We start from the raw sequence: 16,982 nt of genomic DNA, 5'->3' as shown, positions 1-16,982 counted from the left end.
TAGTATGGCATTGAATGAGATTTACTACTTACTTGCAAACGACATATTGGATAAAGACCAGAAAGCCGTCGAAGAGGTATGAGCAGACGAAGGTCTTCGTGAGAGCTCTCAGCAGCCGTGGCTTCCTCTTCTTGCTGAATGCCTTCTCGATCTCCAGGAACCAGTTTCTAGAATAAGAAGAACACTATCAATACATGATTCAGATTGTAGAGACCAATTTCAGATCTTCTTATTTTGCATTGTGGTGGGTCAGAAGACATAATAACCAGGTGCCTGTGCCAATTTAGGGGCACGGGCATCGTTCTGTAGACCTCATACATAACTTGCGAAACACCAATAAAAGTTACGGAAAGAAAATAAATAGATTTGTTAAAGGAAATGAAAATATAAAGATTGAGAATCAGAAGGAATGAGAAGCAGAAGGAATGAGAATCAGAAGGAATGAGAATCAAAAGGAATGAAATCAGAAGGAATGAGAATGAGAAGGAATGAGAAGCAGAAAGAATGGGAAGCAGAAGAAGATCGCCGATGCGTTATGATGAGTCCGGAATGTCGTCTTTGACTCTCATAGGGGCACGACGCTCAACAAAAAGTGATTCAAAAAGAAGAAAAAATTAATTATTGCTATCTCTCTCTGGGAACATTGGCAACAGAGTTAGAAACTATATTTTACTAAATGTTCTAGCCTGGCGTCTAAGATATTATTATCACTCTCTGGGAACGTTGGCAACAGTTAGAAACTATATTTTACTAAATGTTCTAGCTTGGCGTCTAAGATATTATTATCTCTCTCTGGGAACGTTGGCAACAGTTAGAAACTATGTTTTACTAAATGTTCTAGCTTGGCGTCTAAGATATTATTATCTCTCTCTGGGAACGTTGCCAACAGTTAGAAACTATATTTTACTAAAAGTTCTAGCCTCGCGTCTAAGATATTATGTTTCTAATTTTCTATTGTTTAATTAATCAAAACCAAAATTTCCCCTGAAATCATAAGATTTGTATGTGGATACTTAATTACATACCTACATAATTATGAACCGTATAATATTTTATGTTATATTATACAATCGTCCAAAGAAACGCCACTGTCTCAATGAAAATTGTTTTTTAGAACTTTCTTCAGGCAGATATATACGAGTATGTATTTTTTAAAAGAAAGAGAAACATTCCCGGATTAGGAATTACCTGAAAATATTTGAAAATCTCCTACTACCACCACAGTAAGCGGAAAATGTTGCTTGTGTTGTGATGGAGGACATAGCCAGCTGAGGAATTAAACACACTACGCCTGGGTGGGACACAAACGCGGTGCCAACTCAGCCACTGACCAGTCAAAATATGTACCATAATATATAAAAAATCATTCAAAGTTAGCCAGATATATAGTCAAAGTAAGACTTGCTTGAATAATAAAGTGGATGGATAATTATATATCTTTTTCAGACTTTATGTCCGGATTAAATCTTCCCCACAGGAAAAACTAAACCCTTCCACACACTTTTCCACAAATGATCATCTAGTCAATCCACATTATGTGGATTGACTAGATGATCATTTGTGGAAAAGTGTGTGGAAGGGTTTAAATCTTCCCCACAGGAAAAACTAAACCCTTCCACACACTTTTCCACAAATGATCATCTAGTCAATCCACACACTTTTCCACAAATGATCATCTAGTCAATCCACATTATGCAAGTGCATTATGTAAGCATAATAAATACAAAACAAGAACAATACGTCAACCCACCAGAGATCAAATGGGAAAATAATTCACTGACTCCAGATATTTACTATCAGAGGGTTCGGCTCGGTATAACTTCTAATTGGACCTATAAATCCTACTGATCCATCAATATAAATATTTTAAAAAATAAATACAGTTACAATTGTTTTAACTGTATTTATTAAAATGTAATGTACCTATCATACTAAGGCATGAAATCTTATAAAAAAGTTATAGATTTTTCTAATATTGTTTTTCCAATGAGATACGGCTACCAGCTTAAACCTGTTCGGGAGTTCTTAAGACGATGCCATACGTAGTAATGCAAAATCATGTGTTTTTGGTTTGAAAATATGGTCGCCTAGAAATGTTTCAGATGCTTTAATTAAATACTGCGAGTAGAATACATCTTGACCTTTGAAATAATCGAGCATTTTTTAGATAAGTCTTGTAATGATCTGACCTTTCTACTTCAAACTTTTCCTTCTCTTCTTTCTACGATACATTTTCCTTAAGTCCCGTAGGTAACTTTTCCATAAGGCTTTGGGTTATATATATATCCGGGGTAGGAAGGTCCTCCCTGCCGTCTTTTCTTTATTACACACCCCTTCAAGTGTGTACATCCTAGTTTGTCTACGTGACGTACGACCTTGAACGTACTCATTTCACGTGACGGTTCAGTATAAAAAGGCTTCACCGAACGTTGTGTTGGGTTTTTGTTTCTCGGTTTAGAAACCTAGTTATTTATGTTTTGTGTGGTATCCCTTGGTTCTTTTGAGATAGAGTGAGTTGAATCCATTACCGCTGTTTTTCAAAACCATTTTATAAACCTTATCTTCTAAGTCGCCTGCTCACCCCCCCCTAGCTACTCGATTCTCCCTATCGTAGGGTAATGTGAATATAATAAAGTGTTAGATTTTATATATGTGATATACATACGATAAATTTATGGTGTTAGTTGTCGGCGCCATCCATGTATATATTTTGGGAGGGGAAGGAGAGGAAAGGAAATGAATTTTTTTCAAGTTAAGATTGGCTCCTCCGCTTACCAAACAAAACTGATGGATGATAATTTGAGCAAGGCGATCGATATCTGCGTGTCTGGATATCACAACCGGCCGGGTCTCCCCTTGTTCCAAATCGGCAACCTTCACGCCAGAATAAAGAAAACCAGGTCTCTTCACCAATTTCAGAATTGCCCCAATCTCAAACACCTCCAGGATAAACTACTTTACTGAGTGTATAAGGGGAAAACCATAACATCCCTTTATCACGAATCTAGTCGCGAAAATGTGACACGCAAGGTCCTAAGTTACGTGCCACCTCCAGAAAACGTTGTAACTCCCACGCCGTCGGGGATTTACATCCCTTTCTAGGTCAATACCCATATAACACACGACGATCTTGTCGACATTCTGCCTGCTTATTAACGATAGGTTGTGTGCCTACCCATTCAGCCAATTATCATGTGAGATATATATAAGGTCTACTCGATATGCCAAATTTGGGATGAGGACTGTCTGTATTTTAATATTTGGTTCCAGTATTTATTTTATGAGGTTACTAGCATCCTCGTGTATTAGGTATGGGTAACTTCTACTGAATACCTATCCTCTCAGGTAAGGTATAAACGGATAATTGGTTTGATTTTTTGCATTTAATTTAAAGAGGCTGCCTACCTCTCGAAAGATACCTGTTGAGAAAAGTTGTTCGGTTGGTAGTTTTATTTCGGAGATTGCCATCTCCCTCTTTCGACTTTAGATTTGTTTTTGTGCATCCCAATTCGTAACTTAGAAAGTCAAATAATAGATGAAAAGTATTAAATTAGAAAGTCAAATAACAGAAGAAAAGTTTTCATTTTGTTCCGTCTGGTCGCATCCGATCGCTTTCAATTTGGGACGGCATACGCTAGCAAAACTTCCCCTTTGACTGACTGTACTCCGCGCCTCTCGGCCTATATATGAAAAGGTCGTTGACTCGTCTCTCGCTCACAGCTGATTGACAATGCGTCTAGCGTATCCCTTCTTATGGGAAGATTATTTGGGTTGCAGGCGTTGCAAACTCGGTTCCTGTACCTCGGTTGTATCCTATTATTAAAAAGGTCCTCTGAAATTTAATAAATAATATTAAAAAAACTCACCCTGTTAGTCACCTCCAAATCCTCGTGTGAAACTTACCTGGTTACACTATATAGCTAAATCACTTTAATTTTCGACCTCCTCCCTACGCTTATAAAAGGGTAATTAAATATTCCTGTAAATAAAATTGTACCTCCCTAATCTGTTAGGATTCGAACCCACAGTTAATAATCTATTTGATTCTCTGGTTTTTCGGTCTCCGTGGATAGAATGCCAACTCGCCAAATCAATAACCTAGCCCGATTAAAACTTGCTGCCTTTATATACGGTCACTCTGTTTTAAAAACGCGATCATTATTATTATTATTTTCATGTTTTTAAGACAAGTAATTTAGTTTGAACTACACATTTAAATCAACACAACTTTATAACACAATCGCGATTGCACAACACCTGGCGCCCCTGAGGTGGGTTTTTACAAAACGGCGCTCTACAAATTATCCAATTATTATTATTGTCATTATTATTAATTGTTTTCCCACTGAGTCGAATCACTTTCACTTCACACAAACACCGGATCAATAATCTTTCACTTTAATTCAATATTCCGCAATATTCTCTAATACCATTTGAATTCAATAATTAACTGCAATTTCAAACAACACTTCTGATTTGTATAGATTTCATGGAGCTGTCAACGCACTCAAGTTCCAAACCTGACTGTCCTCCGGTCTCTCCTTTCCCGTGGGAATCTGTTTACTCAAGGCCTGTCTGTCAATAAATCTTCCGTCGTTGTTTAAACAAAAAATTTTTAGAGCACGTTATTTTATTATTTATCGTTTATTTTTGTGGATGTCCAAAACATCACAGCCTCCCTTTAGTTCTAAGCCCAACGGGTAATCTCGCTTCCTCGTGTTAGTCGATGGGATTAGAAATAACTATAGGTAATTTACGTTTCTCGAATACCTCTGTATTTATTTTTTATTTTTATTTTAAATTTTATTTTAATTCTTCCAAAATGTTGAGCGCCCCTGTTCTTCGTTTCTAACCTAGCATCTGTTTATTTTTTTGGTTCCCGTGATTATCGGCTTGTTCTACTGGTGAGTTTTTTTCCGCCCTCAGCTTTTCAAGTGTTTTTGTGTCTCTATGGGTAGAAATTCAATATGTCATGTCACACTTGTTTATTTTTAAACTCTGAGTTATTTGTTTAAACAGTGTTGTTTCACCTCAATACGTTATTTGTATTATGTTCGAGTGTTATTTATTTTCATGTTGATTTGTTTTTATTTTGTGTCCTCGGCGGTGATCCGATGGTTTTGTCTGTCTTTTATTATTTATGTCTTAAACATTCTCTGCCTTTTAGATCTGGAATAAACAATAATTGTTTACATTTATTCAAATATCAACGGTATAAAATATGCCATATACTTCACGATATCTGAATGCAATGTTTATTTTAGATTTGTCCCAGCTATCTTATTCTTGTGTTATAATTAATCCGATTTCGATGTTTGTTTATCCTTTGGCTTCGTTGTTTATGAACATTTTAGATGTTTTTTGTCGTCACAATGAATTCAATGTTTTCCGGGTCTGTCTGTTTATTCTATTTTGCCTTTGAAGTACGATGTCTCTGTTATCATTTTTGACGATAGGTACCATTTCTTTTGCTGTTAATGTGAATTAATAAGGTTTATGAAATCCATTTTTTTTTTTTTTCAACAACAGTAATGAATTCAAACCAGCTTGTATATCTATCTCTCCTGGTCACGGCACCAGATGTAATGATCTGACCTTTCTACTTCAAACTTTTCCTTCTCTTCTTTCTACGATACATTTTCCTTAAGTCCCGTAGGTAACTTTTCCATAAGGCTTTGGTTATATATATATCCGGGGTAGGAAGGTCCTCCCTGCCGTCTTTTCTTTATTACACACCCCTTCAAGTGTGTACATCCTAGTTTGTCTACGTGACGTACGACCTTGAACGTACTCATTTCACGTGACGGTTCAGTATAAAAAGGCTTCACCGAACGTTGTGTTGGGTTTTTGTTTCTCGGTTTAGAAACCTAGTTATTTATGTTTTGTGTGGTATCCCTTGGTTCTTTTGAGATAGAGTGAGTTGAATCCATTACCGCTGTTTTTCAAAACCATTTTATAAACCTTATCTTCTAAGTCGCCTGCTCACCCCCCCCTAGCTACTCGATTCTCCCTATCGTAGGGTAATGTGAATATAATAAAGTGTTAGATTTTATATATGTGATATACATACGATAAATTTATGGTGTTAGTTGTCGGCGCCATCCATGTATATATTTTGGGAGGGGAAGGAGAGGAAAGGAAATGAATTTTTTTCAAGTTAAGATTGGCTCCTCCGCTTACCAAACAAAACTGATGGATGATAATTTGAGCAAGGCGATCGATATCTGCGTGTCTGGATATCACAACCGGCCGGGTCTCCCCTTGTTCCAAATCGGCAACCTTCACGCCAGAATAAAGAAAACCAGGTCTCTTCACCAATTTCAGAATTGCCCCAATCTCAAACACCTCCAGGATAAACTACTTTACTGAGTGTATAAGGGGAAAACCATAACATCCCTTTATCACGAATCTAGTCGCGAAAATGTGACACGCAAGGTCCTAAGTTACGTGCCACCTCCAGAAAACGTTGTAACTCCCACGCCGTCGGGGATTTACATCCCTTTCTAGGTCAATACCCATATAACACACGACGATCTTGTCGACATTCTGCCTGCTTATTAACGATAGGTTGTGTGCCTACCCATTCAGCCAATTATCATGTGAGATATATGTAAGGTCTACTCGATATGCCAAATTTGGGATGAGGACTGTCTGTATTTTAATATTTGGTTCCAGTATTTATTTTATGAGGTTACTAGCATCCTCGTGTATTAGGTATGGGTAACTTCTACTGAATACCTATCCTCTCAGGTAAGGTATAAACGGATAATTGGTTTGATTTTTTGCATTTAATTTAAAGAGGCTGCCTACCTCTCGAAAGATACCTGTTGAGAAAAGTTGTTCGGTTGGTAGTTTTATTTCGGAGATTGCCATCTCCCTCTTTCGACTTTAGATTTGTTTTTGTGCATCCCAATTCGTAACTTAGAAAGTCAAATAATAGATGAAAAGTATTAAATTAGAAAGTCAAATAACAGAAGAAAAGTTTTCATTTTGTTCCGTCTGGTCGCATCCGATCGCTTTCAATTTGGGACGGCATACGCTAGCAAAACTTCCCCTTTGACTGACTGTACTCCGCGCCTCTCGGCCTATATATGAAAAGGTCGTTGACTCGTCTCTCGCTCACAGCTGATTGACAATGCGTCTAGCGTATCCCTTCTTATGGGAAGATTATTTGGGTTGCAGGCGTTGCAAACTCGGTTCCTGTACCTCGGTTGTATCCTATTATTAAAAAGGTCCTCTGAAATTTAATAAATAATATTAAAAAAACTCACCCTGTTAGTCACCTCCAAATCCTCGTGTGAAACTTACCTGGTTACACTATATAGCTAAATCACTTTAATTTTCGACCTCCTCCCTACGCTTATAAAAGGGTAATTAAATATTCCTGTAAATAAAATTGTACCTCCCTAATCTGTTAGGATTCGAACCCACAGTTAATAATCTATTTGATTCTCTGGTTTTTCGGTCTCCGTGGATAGAATGCCAACTCGCCAAATCAATAACCTAGCCCGATTAAAACTTGCTGCCTTTATATACGGTCACTCTGTTTTAAAAACGCGATCATTATTATTATTATTTTCATGTTTTTAAGACAAGTAATTTAGTTTGAACTACACATTTAAATCAACACAACTTTATAACACAATCGCGATTGCACAACACCTGGCGCCCCTGAGGTGGGTTTTTACAAAACGGCGCTCTACAAATTATCCAATTATTATTATTGTCATTATTATTAATTGTTTTCCCACTGAGTCGAATCACTTTCACTTCACACAAACACCGGATCAATAATCTTTCACTTTAATTCAATATTCCGCAATATTCTCTAATACCATTTGAATTCAATAATTAACTGCAATTTCAAACAACACTTCTGATTTGTATAGATTTCATGGAGCTGTCAACGCACTCAAGTTCCAAACCTGACTGTCCTCCGGTCTCTCCTTTCCCGTGGGAATCTGTTTACTCAAGGCCTGTCTGTCAATAAATCTTCCGTCGTTGTTTAAACAAAAAATTTTTAGAGCACGTTATTTTATTATTTATCGTTTATTTTTGTGGATGTCCAAAACATCACAGTCTTTTTATAAACCCAGAAAAAAATAATGTAAAGGTCTATGAAAGCTGCTTTAAAGTTCAAAATCTCCTACTTACGAAGCCATTTTCGGTTATGATTTTATTATACCTATAATGTGGCAAATTAAGTAATTTATAAAATGATCGAAAAAAAAAATATTTATGCCTGAACATCCACAAAATAAAATAAAAGGCACTTTTTGGCCTAGTTTTTTTCTTACATAAATCAAAACAGGCGGACGGTGTTAAGCTAGAATTTAAGCCTTATCGCCATCTACGTAAGGGTTGTTATTGATAGCGGCTCAATTTAAAATATTACACGACGTAGTGCACCGCCTTAATGAATAATTGACATATTCGTACAAGACGCAAATCCCCGTTTAAATCCTTTTTAATGATGCACTTATCTGTTTCTTTACATTCCGGAATATCCGAAAGGTAGAACAATCTATTTCTAAAATCGTTAACTCTAATACATGTTACCCACCTACGAAAAATAATTACCCAAAAACAACAGATTCCTATCCCAACAAAGTAGAACGCTATGCAAGTAAATAAATTGTTAAAAAAACGAATGTCATTCTTCTGAGTTCATATCGAGCGATTGGCGTCACTATTAATATGGAATCATATGAAACTGATCACCGCGGTTTGAAGCCAATTAATCCAACTAGGTTTTTTTCCGTTTTTCCCATATTTTTAGGTTTTATAAATTTGGCATATTATGGCAAGCGATAGCTCAAAACGTTTTTGCAAACTTGAAATAATATGCCAAAATTGCTCGAGTGAATAACGCTGTTTAAGGCGAAGCTAAATGCTAAATCACTATTTTGATTAATCTTCATAACGAATTGGTGTACATTATGAATAACAAATATGCTTTAGATAAATTGAAAGTTTTCCTATCGTTTCGATTGAGTAGAAAACAAATAAAATAAAAAAATAATCAATAAAAATGTAAACTACAAAAAAAACATTTTTCAATAGAAGGAAACAACTTTTAAAAAATACAGTATAATAGCTAAGATTATCTGTGACAGTTTCAATTGATCAAATGTGTTGCTTTCTTATAAAATTATTTACAAAATAAATAAAAACCAGTTTTGTGCTTGAAATCGAACGTTTCTACACTCCGTTTGTCAAGCTATTTTAATGCCTATTACCTACAATATAAGGTATACCAAGAATATAAATATTTTTGGCTTGTAGCTTCCTCTTAAAGTGTTTACACAAAACCAATAGTTATTTATTTTGTACTCGTCTTAATATTTGCATCTTGGAGACTTAACATTATTGTGAACAGATTATTTTAATTTTCTCAGGTTTTTCCTTTCGAATCTCTCCCAATTGACAAAATAAATTCGAGAAGCGATTCTTTTAGCAATAATATACACCTCTCAACCCAAATTATCAACAGAATATTTATTTATTTTACGCCCATAACAGCTTTTAAAAACATTTGATAATATGAATATAACAATTCAGTGAAACAGTAATCAATACTAAAATTTGCATTTAAAATTATACAAAACCCATACAGAAGAATGGTATTATGCCAAACTCAATTGTTATTATTACTGAGATATGTTATTATAGCCTTCTTCTAACTATATTCCGTGCAGTTGAACACATCTAAAATTTCTGAGAAAACATTGCCAACTGCATGCAATCTAGGTACAAGTGCATATCTAAATGACTCAGTCCTGATATTTTTATTGCAATTACAAAGAGTTTTGGATCGACTAGTTCTTATAGGTATATGGAAGGTAATTAGACTTAATAAATCAGGGCTGTCTATAATACCATTAACAATTTTATAAATAAATATCAAGTCGGAAACAAGTCTTCTGTCTAGTTTTAATAAGTTTAGTTCTTTCATCAAGTGATTGAAGTTTATTGTTTAAATTGGTAGACCGAGTTTATAGTTAATGAATCTAAGGAATTTATGCTGAATTTTTTCAATGGAATCACAGTGGATTTTGAAGTGAGGGGACCTGATAGAAAAATTATAAACGACTTGACTAAAGAAGAATATAAATTTTTTAATATTGAAATATTACGAAAGTCTCTGCCATTTCAAAGAATGAAACTAAGCATTTTTAATCCTTTGTTGGTAACTGAATTTATGTGTGAAAGGAAGTTAAAACAGAGGTGAGGAGAACATTATTGATTTTATATTGGTAGTAAAAAGGTTGAGTTATTCTGAAAAATCTTATTATGTGGCATTTATTAATGATAAGATAAAGTTTGTTAAGTTTATTTGAATGTGAATACAGTCAAATATTGTTTTTATATTTTTATATTGTCAACAAACATAAAACCAACTACAGGCACCTTATCTGAATCTTTCTTCGACAGTCAGAACCTTGAATAATTCTCAAAAATGGAAGAGTTTTGGAAACAATCACGCAGAAGTCTAGAAAGTGGTTCAATGTTGTGCCCAAGAGCTATCAGGAGTGAAATTCATGAACCTAATACACCCTGGACATAGAATTAGTGCGATTTTGTATCAATGAAATTGAAATCAAATCTACTTGAGAAGGAATTGCCTGGCAGCCATCTTGCGTAACAAATTTTTGAAATGATTTGTATGCAAAGTTGTAAAAAAGGATCTATTTTATTTTTATATTGCTAATGCAGTTATAATGTCTTGTGATTTTTTGGGTATTTGAAGAGACAAGATGGGATATGTTACTAAAAAGTTTGTGTATGCTAAGACATTTTTCATACATTCCCCCTCACCTGGCGGTTTCAAATTGTTCTCGAATAGCTCCGTCCAGGGCCTTTTAGGTTCATGGCGAAATCCAACAATACCTAGCTGGAAGTTTTTTTGTAAAGAGACGAATAGTTGCCGCTCTCCCTTAGATTAAAGAATAGTTTCAACAAATGCTAAATTCCTGCTACAAATTACTTGATAATTTCCTGCTAAAAATTTTGACGCCAGTGGGTTGCCCCGTGGAAGAGATCCAGAGGCAGAGCGAGAAAGGATTTAATAAGATATTCAATTTGGGAGGCGGGTTTGGGTACTGCAGTCTCGAGAACCATTTATTGTATAACCAACAACTCTGTCATAGGGTTACCCCGAGTGGTTCGCTACATTGGTGATATAGATGCGTGCCAGATCAGGAGAGGCTGGTTTGGGTAGACCCTTTTACCTCTCCAACTGATATCTAGACCCAATGGGAGGGATATATTAAAATGTTCGTTACTCCTGGACTCACTGGACCCAACCCTCATACCCTTTCTTTCCCAGAACTTCTTCTCCGTGCTTTCTCTTTTCCTCTTCAGGGCCTTCTGTGTGGGGTTACAGTATAAAAAATAACGGAAATGACTGAGGACTGGATGCGGATAACAGCGGAGACGATTATATTTCAATAGAATATAAATGGTCCAGATCAATTAATTACTGTTCTTCTTCTATAACCGAATACTTTTATGAAACGGTTTACGTGGTCAGTTAAATAATGCGCAATGCAATGTCATGGTCTGTTTGCTTCATTGGACACGGGACAGACTTGCAACAAGCAAGGTGTATTGCCAAACAAGAAAAAACCAAACTGTCTTTCCTCACCGTGTTTTCATTTTGTTTTATTTCATTCCTACTACGGCCCACGTGTCATATTGCTACACGTATTATGCATTTATGATCATTTAATAAATGGCCATATTCTTGCGTAAATTCAAGGTTTTATGATATCTTGATATTTCGGCATTTCGCGTCATTGAGTTTTTAAGGCTGGCGATTTCTATCCCTACAAACGTGCTGTACACAATGTTGTAGGTACTTTTTTCTACATATTTTTCTTTTGCTTTTTTGTGGTTTGTTCGAGAAGCAAAAAAACTAAAAATTTTGGGATTTTTGTTACCATTTTACTATATCCAGGAATGAGATGCTTTTTAATTGTTTTTGTGATAAGAATCTTGTGATTGATTATTGTATCAAAACGAAATCTTGAGCTTTGGTCAATCAAATAATCCTATTTGAACGTAATATAAATAATTATTTCCCTGATTTGGGTTGGGATCCATGTAAGAATTAACAATTGTAGTGAATAATGCAAAACATGCAGTACCTACTCATAAACTTTAAATTATCTCAGCCTAAAAACAATCTAGAAAACGAACAAGTATTTGAAACATAGTGATCTATGAAACCAGTTGAATAAGAACAAAGAAACCTATTCTAGAAGCAACGATCCCCTGAAAATTCGTCCCCGTTAATTGATCCCCTCAGACAGATGATTTCTCTACCAGTTAATCTCTTGGACAATTATTGATCAGCCTTCATGTATTTATAACGCTTCAAGAATATTTATGTGAAACACACGCTGAGGAATTTTAATAAGAAGAGCTCGAGAAAGTGGTGTTGTGAAAAGGAAAAGATAAATAATATTAACTACCTAAACACAGATTTTTAAGCAAACACAGATTAACACCACGTTTAGAACGATACATCTTCAATGGTTGATTCACATTGAAACGCAACACGTTCTACTAATATAAGACAAAATGCGTTTATATTCAGAGCCTGTAGTATATTTAATAAGAATTTTAATGATATGGACATATTCTCAAGTAATTTAGGAACCTTTAAAAGATATGTAATAACTAACATTAAATAATTTTAAATATTCTACTTGAAGTTATCATGTTATTGCTTTGAATCCTTTCCAGTTACTTACCTTCCAATTTATACTCATGTGTTCAATTTAGTTGTAGGTATACATTTATTATATTGTTATTATTGCTATTGTGTAGTGTTATTGATTGCTGCTGTGTTGAAATTTTACAATACATTTTGTTTTGAATTTTAGTTGGTTATTAGTATATCAGTTAAATTTAAATTTTTGAAATTTAGCTGGTTATTAGTATATTATTTGTGTTCCTAGATCTGTTATTATTTTTTATTTATTATTTACAATTTTGTATTTTTTGTAAATTTCTCAGGCCACGGGTACAGAACCCTTAGTTTCTTGTTTTAATATTTTTTATTATTATTATAATTTTAAGTGAAAATCTGTTATTGGATTTTATCTTTATTATTTAGTTTATTCTTATATATGTAAATAATCTGTTGATTTTCCCAAATAAAAAAAAAAAAAAAAAAAAAAAAAACACCACTATTATGAATTCAATTGCTCCAAGTAACAAGTAATAATAAGACAAGTTTTGACTAGAACAGGCATAACACCAAAAACCATAAGAACCCATTAAATATTTCATTCTATGAATGGTCGCTTTCAAAATACCATATACGAATACAAGGGCATCTCTCGTTCCACTCCAAACTCCACCAAATCTCGTAGGAGACTTTTTTTTAAATATGGTTACTTAATACATAGTTTCGCAACAGTTTTCGCAAAGAGTGTTTCAAAAACAGAAAGCAGGCGTGCCTAAGGTAATGTTTTGTAACGGCTGGCCTGGTCAAAGCATCACGTAGCGAATGTCGGTACTTGTCCGTTGCTGCAGTTTTTTGCAAGACTCGAAAGTTGTCACCTAATAACAGCATGAAACTCTTATTCTCCGAGATGTTCATGATTTGGTCATGGTTCAGTAAATTATATATATATTTTGCTTTCTTATTCTTCTTCGTTTTGGTTATGTGTTGCGTATGGTGTTCTAAGGATGAAAAAAAAACTGATTAATGGTTTACCACGCAAGCGAAAATATTCTTTTTCAAAATGTTGCGAAATTTTAGGTTCTATCGAAGTGTTGCGGTTTTTACTTTTTAAGTTTGTTCCCTGTCTTTTTACATACATAAACTTGATTCATTTAAATTTCACCCACTATGAACTGTGTATGACGTGTCATCTTCTTTATTGCTTTCTGTTATGGTTATCTGCTGCTATCTCATATTATAGGTTATGTTGATATTATTTTGTCTTTGATCTACTAGAATCTAGAATACATTCTACGCTTTTGATTTTCACGGGTGTTATTGAATACCTACTGTAGCTTCAATATTTTTCAATCATATTTTGTTTAATGAAAAAACATAAACACTGGTGGTGATATTTTAAAGGAATTTCAATTGAATGGACGCCTGATAAGGTTCAATGACTACATCAACTTAACCTGTCAGTTTCGTGGTTTCATTAATTTGCTTGGAAATATTCCAGGTTGACATTTATTTTCAAATAGATTCGCTGTTTTTGAACGTATCACAGAATGAAATACTATTTTTGAAAGCGATACAATACTCGCACATAATTATTTTAAAGAATATTTGCTACCGATTTTTTTAAAGTTAAAAATACCTCTTTTTAACTTAAAAAAATCTAATATATTATAAAAAGAAACCCATGTTTTCCTGCCTGCCTAATTTTCCTCACAACTAGCCACTGTCGCCCACCGTGGTTATGGTGGTAGATAGCCCTTGGTGTCACATCGAGAGTAAGAGAGTTAGGTGGGGGTGGGTGGGAGTGGGTGACGAAAATGCCCTTTGTTATGGAAAGGACGCGAATGCTTAAGATTATTTTAGAATGTGTCGGTAAGGTTTCAGAAAGATCATGAAGGTTCTCGAATGCTCTAGAAGGTTCTGAAAGGATAATGATCAAGAAGGTTCTATAAGGTACCAAAGGTGAGTCTAGAACGTTCCAGAAAGTTCTGGAAGGAGTCACAGCAACGCCTGGCAGGGTACAACTAATGGAAACCAAAATACGTTTTTAATTACAAAAACGTTTCATCAAGGTTACTAGGTTATTTATTGTCATTTGACTGATTTTTCGTTTTATATAAAAAATAATAAATGACTTTTTGGAATATATTGGAATTGTTTGTAAGTACCCATGGTAAACTTTTAAATACAAATGCAAAGCATTGTATTGCCTCTTTCTAAAGGCACGGATACATTTGCGAACCGAAACGCGAACCGAGACTCGAATTATGGGAAAGGTAAGATGGGATAAACGCCGCTTGCGATTGCTTCGTTCCTTTCAAAAACGTATACACATATACATAATATATTTATCTCACAGTACTACAAAAGGAGATAAAACGACCTTTATGAGTATGTCTCAGTTTTTGCCGTAAAAGGTACAAAAATACATCATATTTCACTCAAGCTTCGAGCTTGTCAGCTAACTTCCCAGAGATGTGTCCGAGAGCGGTAGGGTCCAGCAGAAGAACTGCTTGGATAGCGGATTGGCCTATACCGCATATTCTCCGCCGTCTTAATTCTAAGGCCAGGCTGATCATTGTGTATTATATTAGACTTACGCTTCTAGCTTGTCAGCTAACTTCCCCGAGATGTCAGAAGAGAGCGGCACGCCCAGGTCCGATGTGCCGAGGTCCCTCTGCAGGCCGCGCCAGAACAGCGGTAGGGTCCAGCAGAAGAACAACTTGGATAGCGGGTTGGCCTTGCTCCCCAGGTTCTCCGCCGTCTTCATACTAGGGCCGCACTGACCTGACACACCGCCCAAAGGGTCGCATTTGCCGATGCCGCCTGCCAGATTATCTGTGAACGAAAAATACCCAATTTAACATCATCAATTTTGCTTGCTGGAATTAGATGCTACTATACCTCTAACCTGTAAGGGACTACTGGAGTCGAACATACTTAGCAAAAGAGTTAAACTGCTCATTTATAAAACTAAAATAAGACTAGTTGTTGTTGTTACCTACTGATGTGAGACAATGTGCTTAACTAAATGATTAAAACAATTCTTTTCGAGTAAAATTCTCCGAAAAATCTTTGAAGCTGCACTAGAAAATGGATCTTACGAGATAAAGATGAATTATGCTAGTCGTGTAAAATAAATTCCAATAGAGCTGTTAGAGTTTGAAAAAGAGCAAAAATCTCTTGACAAATGCTTTAGTTTCATTTAAAGATACACTGTGAATTTTTTTCATGACTATAACATATTAAATAACACAACAAAACGTGAAAAATGATTTAAGATTTCCACGGCTAAAAGTATTTTTGTAATTTGTTTTTGTGGTGTTATGCCGTGTGTCGCTAACTCCTTCTTTAGCCAACGTTTCGGACGAGACAGGGCAGATATGTGCCTGTGCGATATAATATGTGCGAAACAGGGCAAATATGTGCCTGATGATGGAGACTGTAACGACACACAGGCACACATTTGCCCTGATGATGGACAACTGTAACGTTGTCCGAAACGTTGGCTAAAGAAGGAGTTAGCGCAACACGGCATAACACCCGAAAAAAAGAAAAAAAAAAAACATGTTTTTAATAATTTTTGAAGCTTAGTTTGTAATTTTTTTTAATCGAGATAATTTCATATAATTAACGTTACGGAATATCAAATGTATATATATCATCTGTAAAATATATTTTTTTTGAACTTAAAGAGTTAACGAGAAACTTTATCAAAATAAAACGGTAGAAATTGGGCATTTGTATACTTATCTGTCCAGATGTTAAGAGTGGCAATGAGAACATTTTACTGTAAACGTATTAATAATTTATCGTACAATACTAAAAAAAACATAAATGATGTATGCTAACCCAGTACAGATGTCCGAAAACAGATATCTTGCCGTCAGTTCATTCTCTACAGCACAGCCTGCGTTAACAAAAGATGGCGGTGATTATACGTGATTCATATCAAAATCACGTGTTTTAAAGTTGTCAATAAATCCTATATGGATAACACAAACGAATCAGTTTTTGCCTGTTGCATATTTGTCATCTGCAAATAGTGTTACTGATTCTGTTTTGTTTACATTGAAACATATGTTTATCTTTCTTGACCGCGCGTTGAATTTGTTGATAACAGATCCAATAGTCATCCATATCAAAATGTTTTTTACAGCTATCTACAGTATTTCCGTTTTGCAATAAAAAACAAATAAATGTAATACAAGGTTTTCCAATAAGAGGTTTTATTTTGAATAGCCCGCTATTTCGGTAGATGTTACTTTTAGCTGTCATTTTTTGACAT

The 16,982-nt window shown here is 35.0% G+C and overlaps 1 protein-coding gene across 1 annotated transcript in view; it reads right to left on the bottom strand.

Annotated features, from left to right (window-relative positions):
* LOC149411199 (ATP-binding cassette subfamily C member 4-like) overlaps window positions 1-16,982 on the bottom strand; it is a 92,582-nt gene that overhangs the window by 46,430 nt on the left and 29,170 nt on the right. The window contains exons 2-3 of the mRNA XM_089647289.1: window positions 15,295-15,532; window positions 33-167 (exon numbers count right to left, since the gene is read on the bottom strand). Of these exons, the coding sequence (XP_089503415.1) occupies window positions 33-167; window positions 15,295-15,464 (305 nt within the window). The 5' untranslated portion in view covers window positions 15,465-15,532. The remainder of the gene's footprint in view (window positions 1-32; window positions 168-15,294; window positions 15,533-16,982) is intronic.

Source organism: Hesperophylax consimilis, chromosome 26 (assembly GCF_061612785.1).
Source record: "Hesperophylax consimilis isolate HC1 chromosome 26, BYU_Hcon_1.0, whole genome shotgun sequence".
NCBI classification, from domain to species: Eukaryota; Metazoa; Arthropoda; class Insecta; order Trichoptera; family Limnephilidae; genus Hesperophylax; species Hesperophylax consimilis.
The sequence above is the reverse complement of the archived record's forward strand: the minus strand, read 5'-3'. Positions and strand labels throughout refer to the sequence as shown.